At 40.4% G+C, this 24,271-nt stretch overlaps 1 protein-coding gene across 7 annotated transcripts in view; it reads right to left on the bottom strand.

Annotated features, from left to right (window-relative positions):
- Positions 1–24,271, bottom strand: part of LAMA2 (laminin subunit alpha 2) — a 360,258-nt gene that overhangs the window by 185,564 nt on the left and 150,423 nt on the right. For all 7 annotated transcript variants that reach the window (XM_081907021.1, XM_081907020.1, XM_081907017.1 and 4 more), the window contains exon 12: positions 22,912–23,085. In XM_081907021.1, the coding sequence (XP_081763147.1) occupies positions 22,912–23,085 (174 nt within the window). The remainder of the gene's footprint in view (positions 1–22,911; positions 23,086–24,271) is intronic.

Below are 24,271 nucleotides of genomic sequence, written 5' to 3' on the forward strand. Positions count from 1 at the left end.
TATGCAGTCTAGGAGTGTTATTGTACTCTTCAGCCTTAGCGGCATGAGGGACCTTCTACCTCCCGATGCTGATGGACTGACTGCAACCACCCCCTGGACCAAGATAGGCTGGCCATGTGTACCCATGCACACCTAACCTCAAGGTTGGACTACTGCAAAATTATTTTGAGTGTTTTTGAAGTTCAACTGCCTATGAAACTGCACAAATACAGAACACTGCAGTAGGATTTGGACCAGGGATTTGGCAAATACATATCATGCCTGCATTGAAACAACTCCAGCGGCTCCCGGGGAGTTTCTGAATTCAATTCAAAGCACTTTGAAGTCCTACATTGACTTAGAACACAGATATCTGTTGGACTGACTTTCCCTGCAGTCATCTGCCCATTGGCTGTGATCCTAGTCTGAAGCCTGTCTCTGGGTTTTAAGCGCAGCAGGTGGCAACCAGATGCAAAGACTTTTCTGAGGGGCTTCTTTGCTTCCAAAGTGCCCTCCTGAAGGAGGCCTACCTAGAAACCTCATTGCTATCATTGGAATGTAAGTGATATGAATCAGTAACCATGCTGATCACCTAATGCTGTTTTTCCTTCCTTTCAATTACTACATATTAAAGGCAATTTATCAAACAAAACCTCATGCTTTCACAAAGAAATTGGCTGGTTCCTTCAGCTCTAGCATCTCCAAGCTACAGGGGCTAGAAATGCTGAAACAGCATGCCAAATGCTCCCAAATTAAAATTTTCTGGATGTTCCTCTGTATTCCCTACTGTACATTTATTGTAAACAAGGCTTGAGCAACTCATGTTGCACTGTGCTGAACACATCAGCCATGTTCTGTGGCCTGCTGGATGCTTATCAGTTGCTTGTCTTTTGCTGTGCAAGATTTTTGGTGAGTTGTAGGCTTTTGCTCAAAGAAGGTAGTAGCTTTAATTAAGAGGTGGAGGAGGATACCGTATTTTTCACCCTATAAGACACACTTCCCCCCTCCAAAAATGAAGGGGAAATGTGTATGCATCCTATGGGGCGAATGCAGGCTTTCGCTGAAGCCTGGAGAGGGAGAGGGGTCGGTGCGCACCGACCCCTCTCACTCTCCAGGCTTCAGGAAGCTATCCGCAAGCCTTGGGAGCCCACAGGAGTTCCCACCGGGCTCCCTAGGCTTGCGGAAAGCAGCCTGCATCCCGAAGCCTGAGGGGCACTGAGCAGCGTGCCCTGGGCTTCGGGCAGATATCCGCAAGCCTGGGGAGACCGGTGCGACTTCCCACCAGGCTCCCTAGGCTTGCAGATAGCAGCCTGCATCCCGAAGCCTGGGGGGCACTGAGCAGCCTGGGGGGAATTTTTTTTTCCTTTATTCCCCCCCCCAAAAAACTAGGTGCGCCCTATGGGGCGAAAAATACGGTATGTTTTCCAGCAAGGAGAAAGGTCTTGCTGACAATGAATTAACAATTCTGATGCTACACACACTCACAAAACAGGAGATTCTCTTATACAGAATTATTAAAACACACAATGTCAGGTAGCATTTGATACGGCTGAATGAGTTTCATTCCTGAATGAGTATCTACAAACTTGTCACTTACTTTTTAAGTGAAATGGTGAACAACCTTTTGAGGATCACAGTTTGATTCATGGGTATCAGCATCTTTTTCAGAATGTTTTAAAGAAGGACAAGTAAATTGTCAGAAGCTACTTACTCCACTGTAGTTAAAGAGGCTACTTTGAAGTAGATAGCGTGTGGATTGCAATGGATGTGTTATAATGCCAGAATCCATAGTCATATATCTACATGGCGTAGAAGTCTTAACAGTCTTAACAGTCGCTTTTCATTTCTAATTTACGAGTTTCTACAGTTCTATTAATCGTATGGTTAGCAGGCAATGCAGAATTTGTGTAGATTTGTTTTCTTTGAGATTGGTGGAATTTATCTTCTGAAATGATGAATAGGGTTTGACAATGCTCAAAGCTCAGTTAGACACAATCTTGCTTATAGTAGGAAAGTTAGAAATGTTAGCATAGAAATTTCTCTGGTTATTTGAAAAACAATTACTACTAGGCTAGCTGATAGAAAGGTCTAATCATGAAAAGATAGATAACCTGCAACACACACACACACACACACACCATGTCTAGCTACATTTGTTTGGAAAACTAATCTCATAATTTTTAGTTGTATTGTTTTCAGATGCGCTGTTTTTAATTTCTCTTCAAGAAAATGTATACTTTATATTTAACTTCTTTTAGCTTTTTGTTTTGCTTACAAAAGAAAGGTAACTCAATAACTTTTGCTTTGTATTCATTTAGGTTGAGATTATGAAACCATATCATACAAGATGACAGTTTATGCTCACTGTTCCATGTATATTGTGTGTGTGTGAGTGCATGTGTGTGTACTTCTGTCTTTTAAAAGGAGTCAGACATAGAATAAATCTCATTTTTAGCATCTGGAGTTTCCCCTCTTTCCCCCCTACTTTTGTTTGGATCCACCTAAAAGCAAGCACTCTTTCTGAAACATGATTTGGATTACAGGTAGGATTGGGGCAGAAATTTGTTCACATTCTAATGCAAACCTATCCAATTGAACTTCCCAAACCAATATGTGATCTGAAACAGCTATCCTTCAAAATTCGTATTTCTATAAAGTTTCTGCTCCTTATGTCAATTAACTGCAGCATAATATTATGCATGAACCTTACATCATGTTTAATCTTAACTATAAAGGTAGAGGGACCCCTGACCATTAGGTCCAGTCGTGACCGACTCTGGGGTTGCGGCGCCTATCTCGCTTTACTGGCCGAGGGAGCTGGCGTACAGCTTCCGGGTCATGTGGCCAGCATGACTAAGCCACTTCTGGCGAACCAGAGCAGCGCATGGAAATGCCGTTTACCTTCCCACCAGAGCGGTACCTATTTATCTACTTTCACTTTGACGTGCTTTTGAACTGCTAGGTTGGCAGGAGCAGGGACTGAGCAATGGGAGCTCACCCCATCACGGGGATTCGAACTCCTGACCTTCTGATCAGCAAGCCCTAGGCTCTGTGGTTTAACCCACAGTGCCACCTGCGTCCCCAATCTTAACTATAGTTGCTTAAAAAAAGCTAGTTTCAGAACCCATGGTTTGAAGTTGGCTTGTTTCAATCAAACCATAGTTAAGATTAATCACAGTGTGCTGGGTTTCAGTAGCAGAACAAACTGCAGCTAATCAAAAGTGAAAGCTTCCACACTCCTTGTGTCCATCCTGAAAGAGGAAAAGGGAGCCCGCAAGCATAGGGCAAGCCTAGGATCACTCTTGTAAACCATGGTTTAAATGTTGTCTACAAACATCCATTACAGTCAGAGATTTCATAAGTATCACATGAAATAGCACTACCAATGGCCTGCCTGAAAAAATTGTTCCCTCTTTGTCTTTCAGTATTCTGCATTGGGGACTATGCATTGATCACATTTAGCCTGAAGTGATTTGAACATTTTGAGCAAATCAGGCAAAAATGGACCCTGAAAGTGTTAAAAGCAGTAGCAGGCATTTCTCTTGTCTGCTTCATATCTTTCCCTATAATTCCACATGAATGAAGAAAAAGTGAAGAAATCACAAATTACCAACCATATCAAAAATAAGACTTTTATCTTGGAATCAATAAGCTAAGCTTTAAAGTGACTAGGGCAACTGTTTCCAGACTTGCACAAGCAGACGCAAATTCATGCTATAATTGTAAACATGCTGAATGAAGATAATATCCTGCCATGCAAGAAAAGTCTTCTTAAAATAGAAAACTACATTTCCTCAGGATATTGATGTAGCCTTGCTGGATCCTACAATAGATAGGAAAGTGGATAATGTAACTTCACATGTGAGAACTTATTAACTTAAGTGACTACAATGGCTGTAACTAATCTTCAACCTTTAGAAGATGAAGATTGCTCCTACTATTTTGTTGTTCTGTCGCTATCTGCTAATGTGACCCATTTTCAGGTAGTAGGAGGTGCCCTAACTAATTTGCAATTGTGCCTGTCAATGGTACATTTTATGGATGGAATGATTTGTATTATTTCCACACAGGCATTTTGAAATGTACAAATAAAATCTGATTGATTTGATTATGAAGGAAAAGGACTTTCTTTGTGTTCTCTGACAGAGATTTCAATTTCTGGGTTTTGATATTGTTGCCTTTTTCATGTTGTAATCATAGCTTAGTGCATCAGCAGGTAACTCATATTTCTAGTAACCCTGCAGTTACAAATTAAAATTATGGCTAGTAATCTATCATTACTACAAATTGCTCTGGCTCTGTCGTAAACTGGTCCAGCTCCACTGAAGCTTTAGCCACTGAATTTATTTATGGCTTCTATAAATGATGAATATACCCAACTTATGAAGAAAAAAATCTAACAAAGCTAACTGTGACAGTAGCAGCTAGTAGTATGGAGATTTTACAAAGTACATGAACAATGCCAATGGAAAGCTAAGAAAAGCATCATCATCATCATTATTAAACTTTGTATGACTAAGCATGGCAATGAATTCCTCCCTTCGATTGCACCAACCATGAAAAGCTTATGGGGCAGGGGAAAGGTGTACAAGCCTTCTCTCTGACAGGTAGACAAGCTCTTTCCACTTGAAAGCAGAGCTGGTGCAGACTGCACATGAAAAAAAATGTAGAGTCTTAGTGTCTGAAAGGTTGAGCCATCCCATAGTTCAGGGACAGCCAATGTGGTCGTCCCCCCAGCTATTCGTAGACTCCAACTCCCATCATTTATTTATTTTTATTTATTTATTCAACTTATACACCACCCTATACCTGGAGGTCTTAGGGTGGTTCACAACAAGACCACAACATATAAAATCAAACCAAAAGCAATAACCCAATAACCCCCCTCCCCCCAAAGCTACATTCTAAAAGGGTGTTGGATGTCAATAAGATCAACCAAAGGCCTGGTTAAAAAGGAACGTTTTTGCCTGGCACCTAAATGTGTATAATGAAGGTGCCAGGTGAACTTCCCTGGGGAGAGCATTCCATAGACGGTGAGCCATTGCAGAGAAGGCCCATTCTCGTGTTTCCATCCTCCGGACCACTCAAGGAGAAGGCACACGAAGGAGGGCGTAAGAAGATTATTTCAGTGACTGGGTAGGTTCATATGGGAAGAGGCATTGTGGTCCTGAGCCATTTAAGGTTTTATAGGTCAATACCAGCACTTTGAATTGGAACCGGAAACTAATTGGTAGCCAGTGCAGTCAGACCAGGATTGGTGTAATATGCTCAAACCATCTTGCTCCGGTGAGCAACCTGGCTGCTGAATTCTGCACTAGTTGAAGTTTCTGAACCGTCTTCAGAGGCAGCCCTATGTAGAATGCATTGCAGTAATCTAACCTTGAAGTTACCAGGGCATAGACAACAGTAGTTAGACTTAACTGTCAGGGGTCCTTTACCTTTTTTTAAAAAAACATAAAATTACAGTTATGTATACTGCCTTACTCTCCAACTGTCTGACCTCAAAGCCGTTTGCATTTTTAACACAATACTTAAACTGAAAGTTAAAATACATAAAAACCATGGGGAATCTGAGGACGCTGCAGAATAGTCACTGTCCACTTCATACAAAAATAGGTGGGAGTTCATTTTGGTTGGCCGTAATTCTCTGCTCCAAACAGGATGTTGAACCCTGTCCCAAAGAAGGTCACTGAGAAGGGCAACTCAATCTACTGTGAATTTATAACTGTTTATACAGTTAACAAAACAACAAGACATCACTGGCAGAAGAAGTGTTTACTTGTTTAATGTCTATTATTATTTCATTTAATTTCACATTTGTGCTGTGACGCATTAAAGATAATGAAGAGAAATTCATTAGTTTTCTCAGCAATACCAAATACACATTCAGGGCATTTTCAATATCTTTTTATATACAACATGCAGACACATTCCTGAGTCAATAGTTTGTAATTTCCTGCAAAGTCAAATTTCCAAGCAGAGACATTTTCCTGATGTTCTTGAGTAACCCCAAACAAATCCAAAACAGTCCATTGTAAATATGTACATTTTTCATCATTTTTCATCTTAATTATATATATATATATATATTTATTTTCAGTGTTCATTTCATAGCTTCCTCGCTAGGAATAATACTCTCAGCCAGGCAGTCATGAACTGCATGTATAGAGAAGTTGTTAATGTTTGATGTTAGGTTGTGTTTCTAATATTCTATTGGGAGCCACACAGAGAGGCTGGGGCAACCCAGTCAGATGGGCAGCATAAAAATAAAAAAAAAATATTATTAATTCTTATTATTATTCATTGAGTGCCTTGGGGCCCTGCATTATCTCTCAGCCCAAGTTACCTCACAGATTTGATATGAGGATAAGAGGAATAAAGGACCATGTATGTTGCCCTGGGGGACCCCGGTGGCGCTGTGGGTTAAACTACAGAGCCTAGGACTTGCCAATCAGAAGGTCGGTGGTTAGAATCCCGGCGATGGGGTGAACTCCCGTTGCTCGGTCCCTGCTCCTGTCAACCTAGCAGTTCGAAAGCACGTCAAACTGCAAGTAGATAAATAGGTACCACTCTGTGTGTGTATTCAAATACAAGTAATTAGCAAGCACTTGTAAAGGAACAATATATACATACCTGGAGAGAGGAAAGCAACACCCTTTTTCCTATGCAAAATTTCACATGCATTGGTTGAAATATGGCCAAAGGGAGCATTTCCCAGCATCTTTTCAGAGGCACTGTGATCTGTCGTGACATAGCATCATTGCTAGTGGGGCAATGTGGGGGAATGGGACGGAGGTATTGCAGCAGCTTTTCCTAATAGTTTTTCCTACCCAACTGAAATGACAACCCCACCACCACTTTTCTGACTTGCAAACCTGGCTCTGAAAGGGAGGATTTTAGACTGTCACACAAATTCACCAGCCAATGTTTGGAGAATGCAAATGTTATAGACATAAGAATGGCCCTGCTGCATCAGGTCAAAAGCCCATCTAGCCCAGCAACCTGTTCTCACAACGGCCAGTCAGATGCCCAAGGGAACCTCCGAAGTGGGATTTCCAGCAACTGGTCTACAGATGCATACTGCCTCTAACAATGGAGGTAGAACCCAGGTATCGTGACAAGCAGCCAGAGATAGCTTTATCTTTCATGAATTCATCTAAGCCCTTTAAAACAATCCAAGCTAGTGGCCATGACTAGAACTTGTAGTAGTGCATTTTTCATAGTTTTCACTAGGTACTGTGTAGAGTTCTTTTTAATGAGAGAGAACCAGATCCTCAGAACACTGAATCCACATTAGAAAGTGGTCCTTTTCATTTCCCTTTTTGTCTGTGTGCGAATGGAAATATGAGGAATCACTGTCCCAAGGAACATGTACCTCTGGGCTGCTTACTTTATAGCACTCAACTGCATGTTTCTGAAAACTCTGCAGATCCATTCTAGCTTTGCAATGTGTCTATAGACATACATTCAGGATCATTTGATGAGAAGTAGTTACCACTTAATATACACTAAGCACCGTCCCCCCATCCCCCCATGTGCATTTCCTTCCCTAGTCTTCCAGTGCATCTTAATTGGTGATGTGAAATGCTCACTGGGGTTAGTAAGTACAGTGGTACCTCGGGTTACATACGCTTCAGGTTACATACGCTTCAGGTTACAGACTCCGCTAACCCAGAAATAGTACCTCGGGTTAAGACCTTTGCTTCAGGCTGAGAACAGAAATAGTGTGGCGGCAGCAGGAGGCTCCATTAGCTAAAGTGGTGCTTCAGGTTAAGAACAGTTTCAGGTTATGAACGGACCTGCGGAACGAATTAAGTACATAACCAGAGGTACCACTGTAAAGGAAAGGCCTATTACTCAGTGAATAAGATGCATATGTTTGTCTCAAAATAGTTCTCCTTAGACGAAGTCCCATCTACCATACATAGACAAAAATGTTTTTAGCTGGCCCCATTTGCTCACCATCTGACCTTATTTACTCATTGCGGTGTCTGTCTTGAGGCCTCTGCAATGCAGCTACCTAGAGATAAAAGTAGGGATACTGATAGCTAATTCTTGGATGAAAAAGAAGTGAGTAAACAGTTGACACTCTTTCATCACCATTTAACCTGCAAATCACCCTATGAATTTGTAAACAAAATACAGTTTGAAGTGAGTTTGTGGGTTATCTCTCAATAACTGATTATATAAACAGACCCGAAGGGAATGGGAAACGGGGTGGTTTTTTTCTAGATTAATTCAGAGTGAGTGGGTGCATGCTAAGTAGAATTCTATGCCTCTTACGAGTATCAAGATTCTTGATTTAAGCAGCGAAGCAGTGTAAACTAGAGGGATTTTCTGTCCTTGGCAAGGGCTTGCAATAACAATAGATTAAATATAATTAAATCAAATATTTAAATCATAAGATACAGCTGACCAAACATAATCAAGTCTATTTTATTTGATTAATGTCAAAGTCAGCTGTTATTTGAAACCTTCTGCATAAATTAAATAAAGTGGATCTGGTCAAGTAGTTGTATTAAGGAACAAGGAACTTGTAAAAGTTTTAAAAAAGATTTTTCAATATAAACAGAATACTAAACTATTGATTCAAATTCAAGATCATCACTGCCTCAGAACCAGCATTGGATAATTTATTAATTTTATTTGTTAACCATGAAAATCACTGGACAAGTCTCAACCTAACCCATATCTCAAACTTGTGGAGGGCATACAAATTGCCACCAGCTCCTTGGGGCTTGGAGTACAAATGAGATAAATAAACTTCAAAATCCCAGGTTTTAAAATAATGGGACATCTGAATACACCTGTATGGCTAAGGATCAATGCATTTCCTAACATATGATAATGTTTAATTTAAAAAAATAAACCAATGTCATAAATTTGTTTCTTGTATTTTCTCTCAGTAATAAACTGTTCTAACCTTCAGTGACATATAAATAAGAAATTTGATGATCAAAACAATCATTAAAGAGCACAAACGTCTCAGTAATATCTTGAGCTGAACAATGAAATGTATCACACACACACACACACACACACACACAAAATCTGTGAGTATATATATATAGAGAGAGAGAGAACATATAGACAGATGTACACACACACACACACACACACAAACACACACACACACAACCTCTCTTTTGATAAAAATGAGTTGAGTTCTGTTCGATTGAATTCTTAGTGAACTTTTGGTGCATAGAGAAAACAAATACAAAACAAATTACAGGATATAAATGATACAGAAAAACATGAGGCAATGTAACTAATGCAATCAATAAACTAAAGCTGAAATGCCAAGATCAATCGTCCTAAATTATTAATTTGTCTCTAGATCCTCAAATCTCCATCTTGTATTCCCACAATGTCAGATGCTTGGAGATTATCTCTCAATCATGAAACATGATTGCTGCCATACGATTTCAACTCATAATATTTCTTTAATTTAGTTTCACTGTGTGCTTGGGAAAGGTCTTTATCTGCCCATGTTTTCCAGGAAGATGGGTTCTGTTATAAGCTAAGGTTGGTTGGTTTTGTTTTACATAACTGTTTCTCTACACTTCAGCTGTTGGCATCTCCCAAACAATTTTATATCTTAACCAGTGGGAGCAAACTGGACTCAATTCTAATTCAGTGCATGAACAAACTAGCAAGATGTAACACTGCATGGTAAGGAATAGGCATTTGAAAAATCAATATTTTACTAGGTATGTGTCATGATAAATGACATTTATGTACCAGCATGAATCAGTGCAGTCAAACAGGGAATACTGAAAGTGTGTTTGCGTAGGAGGCAGGAACATGATGGCATACCCTACTATCTCAGAGAGAACATATGAATATATACATTCTACCACCTTAGGCTCTGTGCAGAGGAGCCAATGAACATGTGGATAACAAAGTGAGGTCTGTCCCCTACAATAGCATTGTCTCTTACACATGTTTACTTGCTCCAAATTTGGAACTCCTAATACTTACCTCTTCTCTGAGGCCAGTATTATGATTCCTTTAAACTTGTACCAAAACCCTAGCATCTCTAACAACGAAGGCTGCCACTGTACTGGGGAAGTGATAGTCAAATGGCTGCAGCTATGGAGAATATTTATTTCAAAGTGGGCAGCTGTGAAGCTGCAGTTGCACATCTGTGTTGAGTGACAACCGTAACAGTAAGTCAAATGGCACAATACAGAAGGTAAGGGAAGATGTTGAAAGTTGCCTAGTTGAGACTAAAGAGATGGAAAAAACGTGAGTGTATATAGCTACTTCAAATCCTACAAAGGACTCAAAAGTAAAGTTACTTCCCAGCTTACTTTGCAGATAGAATCATAACAAGATTAAGCAGGAAAGGTGTACAGACTATATCTGTAGTCACACTGCAAGTACAGTGATTTGGGATGTGGGCCCCACATGTGTGATCAGGCAGTGTAGGTATCAGGGACTGGGCAGAGGAAGAATGGTGGAGACTGCCTCTCCATCCTGACCCTTCCAGGAAGGAGGAAGAAGAAGACAGTACAGCTTTACACAGGGGTTTGAGGGAGGTAGCAGCTCAGAGGCAGAAGAGGGGGAAATCATGGACAGATAGAACAACACCCAGCTGACATGTTGTCATTGGAAAGCATTGCAGACTCCATCTCCCAGAACCTGGCAAGCCTTAAAAGTAGGAGAGCAAAGAGCTCAAAGACAGAGGGCATGTAGCAGTACCCGTGGAAGAGAGGATGAGAATGACAATTGAGGAAGTGGGAGAGACAGGGGGCTGGGGTGGAGATTAACTCAGGATGCCATTATACAAGAGGCTCTATAAAGATTGAAATAAAAAAGAACGGCAATAAACTTTTCCTCATTTTTATACTTTCCTGGGCAACAAGCCAGGAGCTGCTGACAGCATCCTGACAGTAGGAGGTATGATCTTGTGCACTCTCCCATGCTAGAAAAATAAATTGTGACAAGAATCTTGATTCAATTTATGGGAAATAACCAAGGTATAGCCTTAAATTTAATTCCTTGCAATAGTGATTATATCAAAGTTAAAGAGTCAGTCCTTTAACACTTAGATGAGTGACTTAGGACCAAGCAGAAAACTGGAGCTTTTTAAATAGTTGAAGATGAATGAAACAAAAAATATGTTCTGGCATCTTTTGTATTACATGATAACTATGGGAATACAGTTTGGTGGGTTTTTTAAAGATTAAATTTTAATTTTAATTGGTGATATGAATCAAGCCTTTTTACTTTTCATTTGCATCATGATCTAAATTGTTTCAGCTAAAATTAAATCACCCTGGCAACCAGTCTCAGTAAGTCAACAGTGATAAGCTACCTTCAATATATACCACTTCTGCTGCTGATGCTATCGCTACTGTTTTCAATTGATCTTTTAAAAGGTATTGGAGAGATGGTAGTCAATCCCAAATAGTGAAAGTGAGACAACCCAGTCTGAGAGACAGAATTTCTTTGGACTTCAACAGTGCTGAGGCCAAATCTGAGGTATTTATTGGTATACGTAATACCTCTACCAAACTTAATTCAGATGAGTTTCTGCAATGCAGAGCATAAAGCAGTGGTAGGCATAAGGTATCAACTCCTTTTTTATATTGTTGGTGTTCTGTGTCCATCCACCTCAGCTAATGTTTCTGCTTCCTCTATACTTTATTTTATATTGTGTGTGTGCAAGAGAGAGAGGTGGAAGTTGAGATGGAGAAAGCACGGGGAATAAAACAGTGTTTACATTTTCTAAAACTTTACTAAATCTATATAAACAGGACGTAAACTAAGAACCATTAATTCCTAAAATGTAAGTTGTAAAAACGTAGCCAAGATTGGCAAAGCAATCCTTCCCTTCCCTTCATTTCATCTGTCTGAATGCTACAGCTTGTTCGTGTTCCTTCAATGTTTACAGCAGATTAAGGGATAATTAGTAGAATGTTAATGCACACAAATAAATATTATTAAAGAATAAGGTAGAAAGGCCATCTCTTATGTCGTCATTAATTTGAAGCTCCAGAAATATGACTCCTAATAGGACTCTAAGTTGTTTACCTGGTTTCATGTTCGTATGTTTGCTAATTGCAAAAATGATTTTTGGATACCAGCCAACAGCCTTTTGAATTTTCTGCTTTGAAATTGGTGCGTGTAATCTACCATTAGTGTCAAGTGACATAAGGTCATAATCACATGATACATGCATTTTCTCTCTCATTTTGCTGTATTGAACCACATAGCTTTGTTCATCATACTTGACTGATGTAGCTAACTATGCTGTTCATTAGCCCATTTTATAATGATGCTAACAAAACAAAAGAAAACAAAAACATTGGTTGCCTAAGTACCACATTATTTTCTTTATGGAAATGGTAGCCAAAAATGGTGACCTTGGAGTCAGGTGTAACTTCTCAACCCTGAGCAACTAATATTGTCTGCATTAAGGTACCACATGCATTTAGAGCTTGGTTTGCACACAATGGTAAACCGTGGTTTATATGTTAAACAAATCATGGAAAAATCAAAATTGGAAACAGAACTGTTAGATCCTAAAACTAAGAATTTGTCAAGAATGTATAACTTGCTGTTGAAATGGAATACACAAGATGAAACGGTTAAATCTGTTATGATTAAATGGGCACAAGACTTTGGACACAACATTATGATGGCTGACTGGGAAAAGTTATGGACCACAGGTATTAAGTTTACGGCATGTAATGCCTTAAGAGAGAATATTATGAAAATGATGTACAGGTGGTACTTAACTCCAGTCAAGCTTGCAAAAATCTACCATTTGACCGATAATAAATGTTGGAAGTGTAAAGAGATTGAGGGTACATTTTTTCACCTTTGGTGGACATGCCCAAGGATTAAGGCCTTCTGGGAGATGATTTATAATGAAATGAAAAAGGTATTTAAATATACCTTCCAGAAGAAACCGGAGGCCTTCCTCCTGGGCATGGTCGGCCAATTGGTGCGAAGGGAGGATAGAACTTTTTTTATGTACGCTACAACAGCAGCAAGAATACTTATCGCAAGGTATTGGAAAACACAAGAATTACCCACTCAAGAAGAATGGCAGACGAAAGTGATGGACTATATGGAATTGGCTGAGATGATTGGCAGAATCCGGGACCAAGGGGAAGAGTCGGTGGAAGAAGATTGGAAAAAATTGAAAGTATATCTTCAAAAATATTGTAAAATTAAGGAATGTTAGGAAGATGTTGGAAAAATAAAGTTAGGTGGTTTTGGTAGAAATGATATAATGGATTAAGTAAAATGAGTTGATGAAATTGATGAAAGAGAGGACGTTAAAATTTAATATATTAAATTAAATTACTTAAATGAAAAGTAGGTTGGAAGGATGTGCTGAAACAATGATTTGAACTAGAATACAAAATTGGGAGGTGTGAGGAGGTCAAGGAAAGAAGTAAAGGAAAAAAGTCATATAAAGGTTTAATTTTTTTTGCTTTTTTATATTAAGAGAATGTATTTTTATTCTTTTTTGTTTATCAGTTGTTGTTGTATTTTTTTTCTTCTTTGTATTTGGTATTGCTCTTGCTTTTTTTTGTAACTTTTAAAATCTGGAATAAATATTATAAAAAAACAAAAAACAAAAAACCCATGGCTTATTTGTCCAAAGTTAGTTTTGTTTTCTTGATGCTCTTAACTCATACCTTCATAGCTTGATGAACGTTTGGGTGTGGTAGTCAAGCAAATCATGGTTAAGGAAGTGTGCTAGGTTCATACATAATGCCAAACCATAGTTAAAAGAAACAAAAGTTTGTAAGCCAACAACAAATCATGGCTTCAGATTGTGATTTGTTGGCAGTGTTCAAACTATTGCTAAGCCATGGGGCAGTGTTTTCACATGCTAACCATACTGTTCTGTATGAGAAGTACATGCATTTGTGAAATTAGGAAGAAAATACTTATATGTATCTTAAAGAATGTATTCACAGAAAGTACTCTTATGAGAGCTTGGGTAATAATGATAAACCTAAGGCTTTATGCAACAACACCCCCCCCAAAAAAAATCAACCAACCGTATAGCCAAGAGAAATAATTTTTGCATCAATTTTTCTTTTTATTTTTTTGCAAGACAGAATGCTGGACATTTGCTAGGTAAACTGATTTCTTTGAAAGGGAGCTTTTCATATGCAGTGGTACCTCTGGTTAAGAACTTACCGGTAATTTGTTCTGGAGATACGTTCTTAACCTGAAACTGTTCTTAACCTAAGGTACCACTTTAGCTAATGTGGCCTCCTGCTGCTGCCGCCACACGATTTCTGTTCTCATCCTGAAGTAAAGTTCTTAACCCAAGGTACTATTTCTGGGTTAGCAGAGTCTGTAACCCGAGGTACCACTGTAAAACCTTAACCAGTACAGAATTCTGGCACACCATTTGTGACAAGATTGGTGCGGGGCACAATAATGAAAGTGTAAAAGAATCTATGTACAGCAGCAGCAGCAGCTTACAGTGAAGCTTGTTGGAGACAGCCAGCATCAGTTAATGATGCTCAGTGGATGAGAATCTGCTACCCATATTGGACAGCAATGTAAGGTGTCAGAGAAGGCATGATATCGCAAATCTGTATTGTACATTTGTGAGGCTGCTGAACAGGTAGCAGTGCCTAGCATGGGTCACTAGCATCACGGATCACAACCAACCTTAGAATCATTAAGCTGCTGCAGGTTTCCATAGTGCTGAATTAACACACTAGGAGCCTGTGGGTGTTGAGTGGCTACAAGGATGAGTATGATATGGTCTCAGTGATCCAATCTGAGCCTTTCAGGAACTATGTGCTTTCACAGTCCAGAATTGCCAACTATCATTCTAGCAGAAGTGCCAAATCCCCCTCCCATGTAAATTTACCCACCAGTGCCTGGAAGTTACTTTCAGGAGTCCTTTCAGGAGCTGGTCCTACACTCAAGTAGGACCCTGGCAGAGACACATGCCCGACTGGTATATTCTGTCCTTCCTGGTCGATCGTTCGGGAGCTTCAAAAGCTTTCTTCAACCCAAACATCACAGCGACCGATGCCAACAGACATCGGCACACTTAGGGATCCGCAGAGTCTTCGCAGCTTGCGTAACAGAACTCAGCAACTCAGCATTTTGACTAATCTACTTTATTTACATGTAAACACACATGGAGCACTGCAACATGGCTCCCTCTCTAGCATCAGACAGCAAAAAGAAAAAGAACAAAGGACAATAGTCCCACTTCACGGAACAGAGTAACACAAATATTCTGTCTCTGTCACTCCCCACTTTGTGGAGTCAAAACATACACCGTCATGTGATAGACAAAAATCCCATGGCTACAATCATGGAGCAGGAATTCTAACAGGTCCCAAGTTAATCCTAAACATATCCAATGTTGAAAGAGGATCTCCAGTAAAGGGTCTAGAAAAGTCTGATACTGTGGTCAGAGCAGACAATATGGAGCTACACAGTGCTTTTTTTCTGAGGGGACACAGGGGTACGCATACCCCTAAATATTTTGTGAATCTAAGTTTGGCCTCATTGAGGGGCAGTATTTCAATATGAGTAGGAAAATGAGAGTACCCCTAAATTTTTTTTTAAAGAAAAAAGCACTGGGTCGGGCACAATGATCGGGCTCATTAAAAGGGTGCTTCGTGTTTACATAAAAGAAGATATAAGAAAGTTACTCCTTAATACCACTGGGATTAGCAATGAGTAGTTGAGATGCATGATACCATGTAGAAGGCGTCTACTGCAATATCTATATATGTGTATTATTGCAATGAATTTTTCCAGTATAGTTAACCATATAGCCTGCCACATTTAGCTTCAGCAAAAAAAGAGTACAGTATTTTAGAGGGCCAGAAGGTGAATTTTACTTATTCACAGAAAGGGGCAATTATGGGACTACAAACTGAAAATTACCAAGCAGAACTTTTCAAAAAGCAGTACAGTATCAGAACAACTAGAAAATAGAAGTGCCCATTTAGTTTCAAATTGTTATTTGAGATACATGCTTTGGGGGGAAAATTAAAAGCAACAGAGAAAAGGGTTTAAAATAGCAGGAATGATTCAATGTTTGACATGATTGCCTAAACTCCAACCAAGAGTGTAAAGTGTCCTTTAACTCCGTGGAGAGCTTTATCTTCTCAAATTTTTCATTACTTTATAGCTAAAGATGTCTGAATCAGTCCATACTGCTTGATTAATCCCTAGAACACTATCTAAGCTACAACATTTTGTTAAAAAAATTCCATTAGCTTTCACAATTATGCTTGGCTCTTCAAGGAAAGGGATGAGAAGTGAGCAAAGCCTGCATTTTCTGGTTAATGACAGTAAATTCCTTTAGAAAGGAAACATACATGAGCAGGAGATTGAAAAAAAAACCTTTTCACAGCAGATCTCTAGATGATAAGAGTGGCCCTAACTTTTTATTTCTGTGAAATCCTCTTGCCTCCCTTGGCAAAAGGACCGGGGGTCAGGGTGGGAGGGTCAAAGGCCAGACTGTCACCAGACTGAAGAAAGGAGCCATGTGCACTGAACCCCCCCTCTACTTCTCCCCAATTTGAAAGGTGATGAATAATTAAGGAAGCAGTTTGTTGGGCAATTGAATATTACCTGCAAAGTGCCGCTCATCTCCTTGAGGCAAACTGAAAGCTGACAGAGTTGAGCCAATTAGACTGACTGTCTCCTCAATGAGTTGTGACCTATCAATGGTAATAGCTTATTATGATGATAAATGAACCCATCTCTCAAACTGAAGCCCGAGTACACACTTCAGCAGTTTCCCTGAATCATGGGGCCATTACCTCACAACTCTGGATCGACAGGAGCGACAGCAACAAGAACAGATAGGACGCATGAATAGACACAGATGATTGTTTTACGCTGCTGAATATATTTACAGTTATTTCTGGGGGAGGCATTCTTCTTCTTTTCCTTCTTAATGGGCCTGCCTGAGCATTCCCTGTTTTCACTGGCAATATATGCACTCACACATACATATACATTTCTCATGCTGTGCAAACACTATGCCTATCCCATGAGACAGCTGGATGGATTTCTGATTGGTATCTACATGCCTGTTCAATCTTCACAGTCTCAGAGGTACTCAGCATTCGATTACTGCAGAATATCCTCCAGCCTGGCTGAAAAAGTTTGCTTTACTTCCTTTTAATCCAATTAGTGCCTTTAATTGCTCTGCCAGAGCTAATCTTCCTTAGGAAAAGTGAAAAGAAATGGGGGTGGGGATTGCAACATTAGCCTAAACGCTTTCCCCATGACTTCAACTTATATAAGTTTCAAGACATTTAAAGCAATTGAACAAAAAACAAAAAAGGGAAGAAAGAGAATTCTAAGTCCACAATTTTGACTTGCACAAAAAGTTTCTTGACAACAGTCCAAACAAAAACTTCCACCAACTGGGAAATCATGCTGGGCTTGTTTGCGTCTTTTGAAACTGAAGGATACTGGTGCAATAACAGCTATGCTCATCTTTACATCCCCAATTCTTACTGTCTTTTGATGCCTGCCTTCACATTCCCTCTTTTTATAAGCAAAATATAACAGAACAAAGACTGTGTTGTGGCTACCCTACGCTTTATGCTGCCGTTATAGCTTGCTGCCGTGTTCGTGCTGTGAACATGTAATGTTTGGATGACACCTACATATTTTTAAACATAATTGTATATGTACCAGAGAGCTCCAGTCAAATTGAAGCTCTGTACAATATTAACTGGATTAAAGTGTGTAAATGCTTAAGGGCACACATTTGTCATGCACAATTTATGCAGTTCTTGATGAACACAGGATTGCTTTGTAAAATATAGAGGCATCTTTATATATACACACTACAAAGCTTTATAGATATACGGTATACTCCAAACATATAATACTCCAAAGTTTGTTCCAAAGCTGTAAAACTATTTTGGCCTAAGGGATTTATTTACAACCTTTTATTTTAGTTTTTTGCAAGCATCTGAATAAGACATTTGGAAGGACACTGAAGATCATCCATTCCAATCTCTGGTCTATAGTTTGGTTCTCCTCTTACAGTAAACAAGGAAATGGCTCACTTGAGGGATATGGAGTCTCCCCATACACCAGGCCATTCCTCAGAGTGTTACTCAGGCTACCACCAGCTTTTAAAAATACCCTAACCCAGTGGTTTTCACTGGGGTGCCTTGAATGATGGTCCGGTGTGTTGCAGGCAACACTGGCCTCTGTCCCTCTTTCCTTTCCTCCCTCCTCTGATGCCTTCTCGTGTCTCCGCCTCCCAAAGGCTTGTGGAGCTGTTCGTTGCAGCAGCCCTGGCTACAAGCTCCCCAGGTGAATGGTGCCTCTGGGGCTGGCCAGGGGGTGCTGGTTGCCAGGAGCTCGGAGTAAGTAAGTAAGTAAGCAGGCAGGCAGGTGAGGAAGCCCAGCCAGCCAGTTCACCAGCCTTTGCTGCTGGGAATGGACAAGCAAGTCCCAGGCTTCTGTGGGGCAGTGTGAGGAGGCACCTCTCTCTGAGGGCAGGGTGGGCAGCTCAGAGACAGGGTTGGTGGTGGCGGTGGCTTGCAGGACTCCCTAGGAGAGGGGAGAGGAGAGGAGGTTGAGGGAACACTTCACAAGAGCATAGCTGTCAATTTTTCCCTTTTCTTGCGAGGAATCCTATTTGGAATAAGGGAATTTCCCTTTAAAAAAGGGAAACGTTGACAGCTATGCACAAGAGAGTTCGAAAAAGGGTGAGAGGATGCCAGCTCTGCAGGCAAGGAGTGACATAACTGGGCTCTTGAGCCCCACAAGGGTGCCACAGAAAGAATGTAGTTGGTCAAGGGAGCCAAGGACTGAAAAAGGTTGAAAACCTCTGCCCTAATCATTCCCATCCCAATCATGAGCTGCCTATGTGGAGGAGGGAGACACTAAGATGAAGGAATAAACACTTTGACCAGGGATAGGTTCCTTTATTTATGCAAATGACTAGTCTATCAGCAAGCCACATCTAAAGTCTAAAGCTGAACAAGGGCACAATCCTTTATGAACAAAGCTGAAAACTCAGGGCACACTTGTTTATGAACAATGGCAAGGAGGCCATAGTGCTTGTGGGATGCTGGAATGTCTGTTTATGTTTGGGGAAGCGCCATAGTTCAGTGGTACAGCATCTGCCTTGCATGCAGAAGGTCCCAGATTCAATCCCCAGCATCTCCAGCTAAGGTTGGGAGAAAGCCCTGCATGAAATCCTAGACAGTGTAGGCAATATGCAGCTAGATGAACCAATGGTCTGACATAGTGTACGGAAGCGTCCTATGTTCCTGTGAGTGAGTTGAGGAGTTGTGTATTATTACAACCTCTTGTAAGCTACTTCAACATATTTTGATTGAAAGGTATAAGTCTTGGAAGGAAATGCATACACACTATGGTTTGTATTCAGTGCAGAACTAATGAGCCTATTACATCACAAATATTTCTGCTTGCCTGACAGAACTCTCTCCTTTCCTCTTCTAAATCTCCAGAGCAGGTTTGTGTGTGTGTGGGGGGGGGGGAGATATGGGGGCACATGGTGGGAGGAGCGGGGAGAAGTACCATTCTGCTAGCAGGAATGGTTGCACTAGCTTCTGCTAGTACAGCAACTGAGTTGAATTTGGCCTGTAATGTTTCAGTGCAAGGACCGCAAACAGGGATGGAATATAAATTCTTGATGATTCCCAACATTAGATATAGCAATAATGGAAGAGGAGGTGTCAGAAAAATGGACGGTAAGGTCACAAGCTACTGTATATTGAAAACTTATTCTGTGCTACCTTAGGCAGCAAGTCTCAGAAAACCACACATACAATGGAGATTGTATTTGAAGCACTGCAAGCAAACATCATCTAGAAAAGCTGGTTTAATCCAGTTTCAGCTATTTAGAGAAACGTTTTATTGAGTTTACAAATAATAACCCTCAATATTCCATTTCCATAGCAATGCACTAAATCACCCCAGCTAAGTATGTCATCATGGCTATAATTTACATGATGCAACATGACAGTTAAGATGTACTATGGTAATTTGTGAGTGCTTTCAGTATTACTGTAGTATCAAAAATTTATATGGTTCAGTTATTAAGGCAAATTGTTTCATTCATACAGTGATGTCTGACAGTAAACCATAAAGTCCTTCCAAATTACAAGTGGGGAAAAATGCCTTCCATGTTCAGACAAATTGCACACATTCTTTCCATTATTTTGCTTCCTAAGTGGGAAAAGATATCTGCAAAGTATCTGCCAAAAGCACAGGAAATGTTCATTGCCTAAGAGCAAGCAGAATGGACCCTGCTCATACCAGACTTGAGTCTCCTTAACAATCTATAGTCTTGAACAATATGTCCATATTCTTTCAAAGAGATGCAGCTTAATCTTTACTTGCTCACTTACCTTCTGTTACACAGATTTCCAACCAAGCAGAAAATGCTAAGCAGTGAAGCCTGGTGAAAGTAGCCTGGGATATCTTCACAAAGTTTCAAATAAACTATACCACAAACAAGACAGTGCAAGACTAAACATATCAAAAGCTCCTGCTTGTTTTACAGCTATTCAGATTCCAGGCTTTTTCAGTACCACGACCTTTCAGTACCACGACCAATTTTTCATGTGCTAGCTGCCACAGTTCACATAAGAGTACTCTAATATGTACACCAATATTCTATTCTTAGGCATAAAATGGCTATGTTATGATTTAAAACCCTAATACAAAAACACAGTAACCTGACAAGGGTGGTACTGGTGGGGAAAGTGCCTCCATAGCTCAGTGGCAGAGCACATGACTGGCAGAAGTACCAGATTTAATCCTCAGCATTTCTAGTCCGAAGGATCAGTTGGCAGGTGAAATTAAGAGGTCCTGCCAGGAGATCCACTGCCAATCAGAATAGACAATTACTGGGGTAGATTGACCAATGGTATGGCTCAATCTGAGGAAACTTCATAAACTTCCATAAGATGTATGGAAGTGAGAGCTGGACCATAAAGAAGGCTGCTCACCAAAGAATTGATGCTTTTGAATTATGGTGCTGGAGGAGACTCTTGAGAGTCCTATGGACTGCAAGAAGATCAAACCTATCCATTCTTAAGGAAATCAGCTCTGAGTGCTCACTGGAAGGACAGATCCTGAAGCTGAGGCTCCAATACTTTGGCCACCTCACGAGAAGAGAAGACTCCCTGGAAAAGACCCTGATGTTGGGAAAGATGGAGGGCACAAGGAGAAGGGGACAACAGAGGACGAGATGGTTGGACAGTGTTCTCGAAGCTACAAACATGAGTCTGACCAAACTGTGGGAGGCAGTGAAAGACAGGAGTGCCTGGTGTGCTCTGGTCCATGGGGTCACAAAGAGTCGGACACGACTAAACGACTAAACAACAACAAATGGCTCAATCTGAGGAAACTTCATAAGCTACTGAACTACAATTCCCATCACCTGGTCACTGGCCATGTTTGCTGAGGCTGTAAAGAGTTGTAGTTCAGCAACAGTCAGAGGGCCAAATTCCCCCATCCTTGACTGATTAATTAATATGCAATTAAGTTTTCTGAGTAACAAAGTAAGTTCTAGTCTTCTGCAGACGCCTATGTTTCTGCAAACATATTATTATTTATACTATAGATTCAGTCCCCACAAGAAGGTTGAGAGCAAGCCTGGGTGACTTGCATTTTCATTCTTGCTCTATATTGTTTTTTTTTAAATATGCCCTGGGGAGCACTCCATGATTTCCTAATACACAGATATCTCCCTCATTTTCCGCCTTCTCGCGATATCTGGATTTTGCTGCTTATTTGGAATATTTGAAGAAAACGAGATTGCCTATGTTCGTAGAATGTGTGTGTTATCTGCTGAACTTGCAGGAATTGTTTACAATTCCCCGCCATTCAGAATATATGATGGGTATATCCTTTTAACATGAGTGGGAAGAGTAATCCTATTTCATGGAAACTTGCCAACTCCTAAATGTTAAGCAGATGTGTGTCAAGAAGAAATTCTCCACATGTGTGGATTATCCTGCCACTGTAGCAGCATGGTGAGGAAAGTCTCACCTCCAAGAAATACCCCTATTAAAAGGATCAAAAGCTCGCTTAAGGTCAAAAGTTGGCATTCCAGGGAACCATGCATGCCTCCTCAAATCCAGTGGGGTTTTAAGTTGTGGGTTGTGGCTCAGTCTTCTGAGCCACATGGCAAGTAACTTTTGAAAAATCGGGAGTGGCTGGAACTTAAACCATAATATCATTTACCCAAGGACTATCTGTGCTTTTAGGCCACTGTATATGTCAGTTGCAAGCAAACTATCTGGATTTGTTTGCCTGTTGTACCACACCATTGTGGTTTTATCAGTTGGTGTAGCCAGAAGTGGAGCTATATATCCCAGAGATATAGGACCTTTGAAGATGGGTCAGCTTGTAAGCAACTGTGTGGTTTTAAACACGGCAATGAGGCTTGTAAACATTTTAGCAGCACACCATCTCTGGAATCCCAAGGTATAGCTCCCGGCACTCAAGTTTCCCACTAAGCAATACATGTTTTTCCCCCTAGCACACCCCCTCAACATCTGATCTGCTGTCAGCATCTGTGTAAACTAAGTGGGAAAGAACCAGTGAAATGTGAAGGTGTGGTAAGGCAGATAAGACTGCTTGAAAGAAACACATGTTACTCGCACAGAATAGACCACCAGCCAATTCACCCTCGAAATAATACTGCAAATTATCTGAGCTTTCCTAGCACCTGACACCCAAAGCTGCCAGGAGGCCCCGGGAGCAGCAGCGCTTTGCTTAGCTTACTTACCCTTTGCCTTGTGTCTCACGGGGATTCTCTGTATGCCTATGTCAGTTGCTTTCAGCAAGCAATTTTGCTGGTCAAATATCTACCCCGCAAATGCAAACTAAAAGAAAAATAATTGCTTACATCTTTCGCTATTAATAAATCAAATTAACACCCAGGCAAAGACCATCTGCACTTACTTTGTTGCCCAAATAAGGACTGGGTGCACTCCAATAATAAATCTGCTGCAAAGCAGTCCTCGCAGCCACGTTGCTGATGCTAAGTTGCTGAGGTCCATCAAAGCTGTCCTGCTGAGGAGTCACTCTAGCGCGACCAGCTACATCTGTCAGGTGCCAGCCATTCATGTCCATGATCTGTGGTGACAAAAGAAAATACCTACTAATATCCACATACTGAAACCTACAAAATCTATATTCCTCCTTGTTTCTTTTTGTTTTCCTATTCATAATTTAAATAGGTTTCCATTTAGCACAGCAGCAGAGAGTTTGCCATATTGCATAAAATTATGAATAGAGGAGTTCCCTTCTTTCCATATTCAGTGAAATCAAGAGGATCATAAGTTTTAGAATCATTTATTTAAAGTCATGATTGGTTCTCTTCAAAGAGTTTTTAATTCTTATGAGTTCAAAGGGCTCACTCCACACACACCCCATTTGAAGCTGGTAACAAATTATGAATGAATACTGCAGAATGTATTCCTTAACTGTAATTCTGCATGTGCCAACTTCATGAGAAAGGTAGTCAAATTATATTTAATGCATTGCACTGAACAACATATGAGATGCACCTCCTTATCATAAAATTAGGCAGCCTCCATAAAAGAATTTTCAGACCATGAGTATGTATATCATAGGGAAGGAGAATGTATCACCTTGCAACAGAAGGATTTGCATGACAAACTTCTTAACAAGGAAATTGTAAGAAGAGCTGGAAGGTGAGCAGCTTCTTAGGGAGCTGCATGCACTTGGAGGTGGGCCACTCAGACCAGAATCTTGGCTGCAATCATGGCGTCCAGTGAAGAAAAGAAGGAAGGAATGAGCCCCCACAATAAAATGAGACAAGACTTCAGTGCTGCACTGAAAGCAATACTTTAAGATCCAGAATGTTTCAAATGTAAAGACTCTTCTTCAGGGCAACTGGCATTCTCTTCAAAGGATACCCAGAAGTCTCTTCAATGGTAGCTAAGAGAAGCTGATTTCTCTCAGGTTCCAGGATTGAGAAAGAGGGAGCAATCATAACCATCTGATTTTATTTATTAAAATAGTTATATCCCACCTTTCTGATGCAAAAGCACCATTCAGGACATCTTGCACCTGAAATATCTCCCTCAAGTGTCAGAAAGGATAGGTTGAAAACACTTTCCACTTGCTAGATTGGAAACCTTTGGTACAGCGAGGAAAAGGCTTAGAAAAGCCCAGCTGTAGTTCACTGGATGGGGTTTGATACAGGTCTCTTGGGGGCCAATGTTACCTAGTCCTCTCTCTATATTAGAGGTATTCCTAAATGGAATGAGGACAGCTCCCCATGTCATGTGAAGGG

Source organism: Podarcis melisellensis, assembly GCF_964234715.1.
Source record: "Podarcis melisellensis genome assembly, chromosome: 3".
In the NCBI taxonomy this organism is placed as follows: domain Eukaryota; kingdom Metazoa; phylum Chordata; class Lepidosauria; order Squamata; family Lacertidae; genus Podarcis; species Podarcis melisellensis.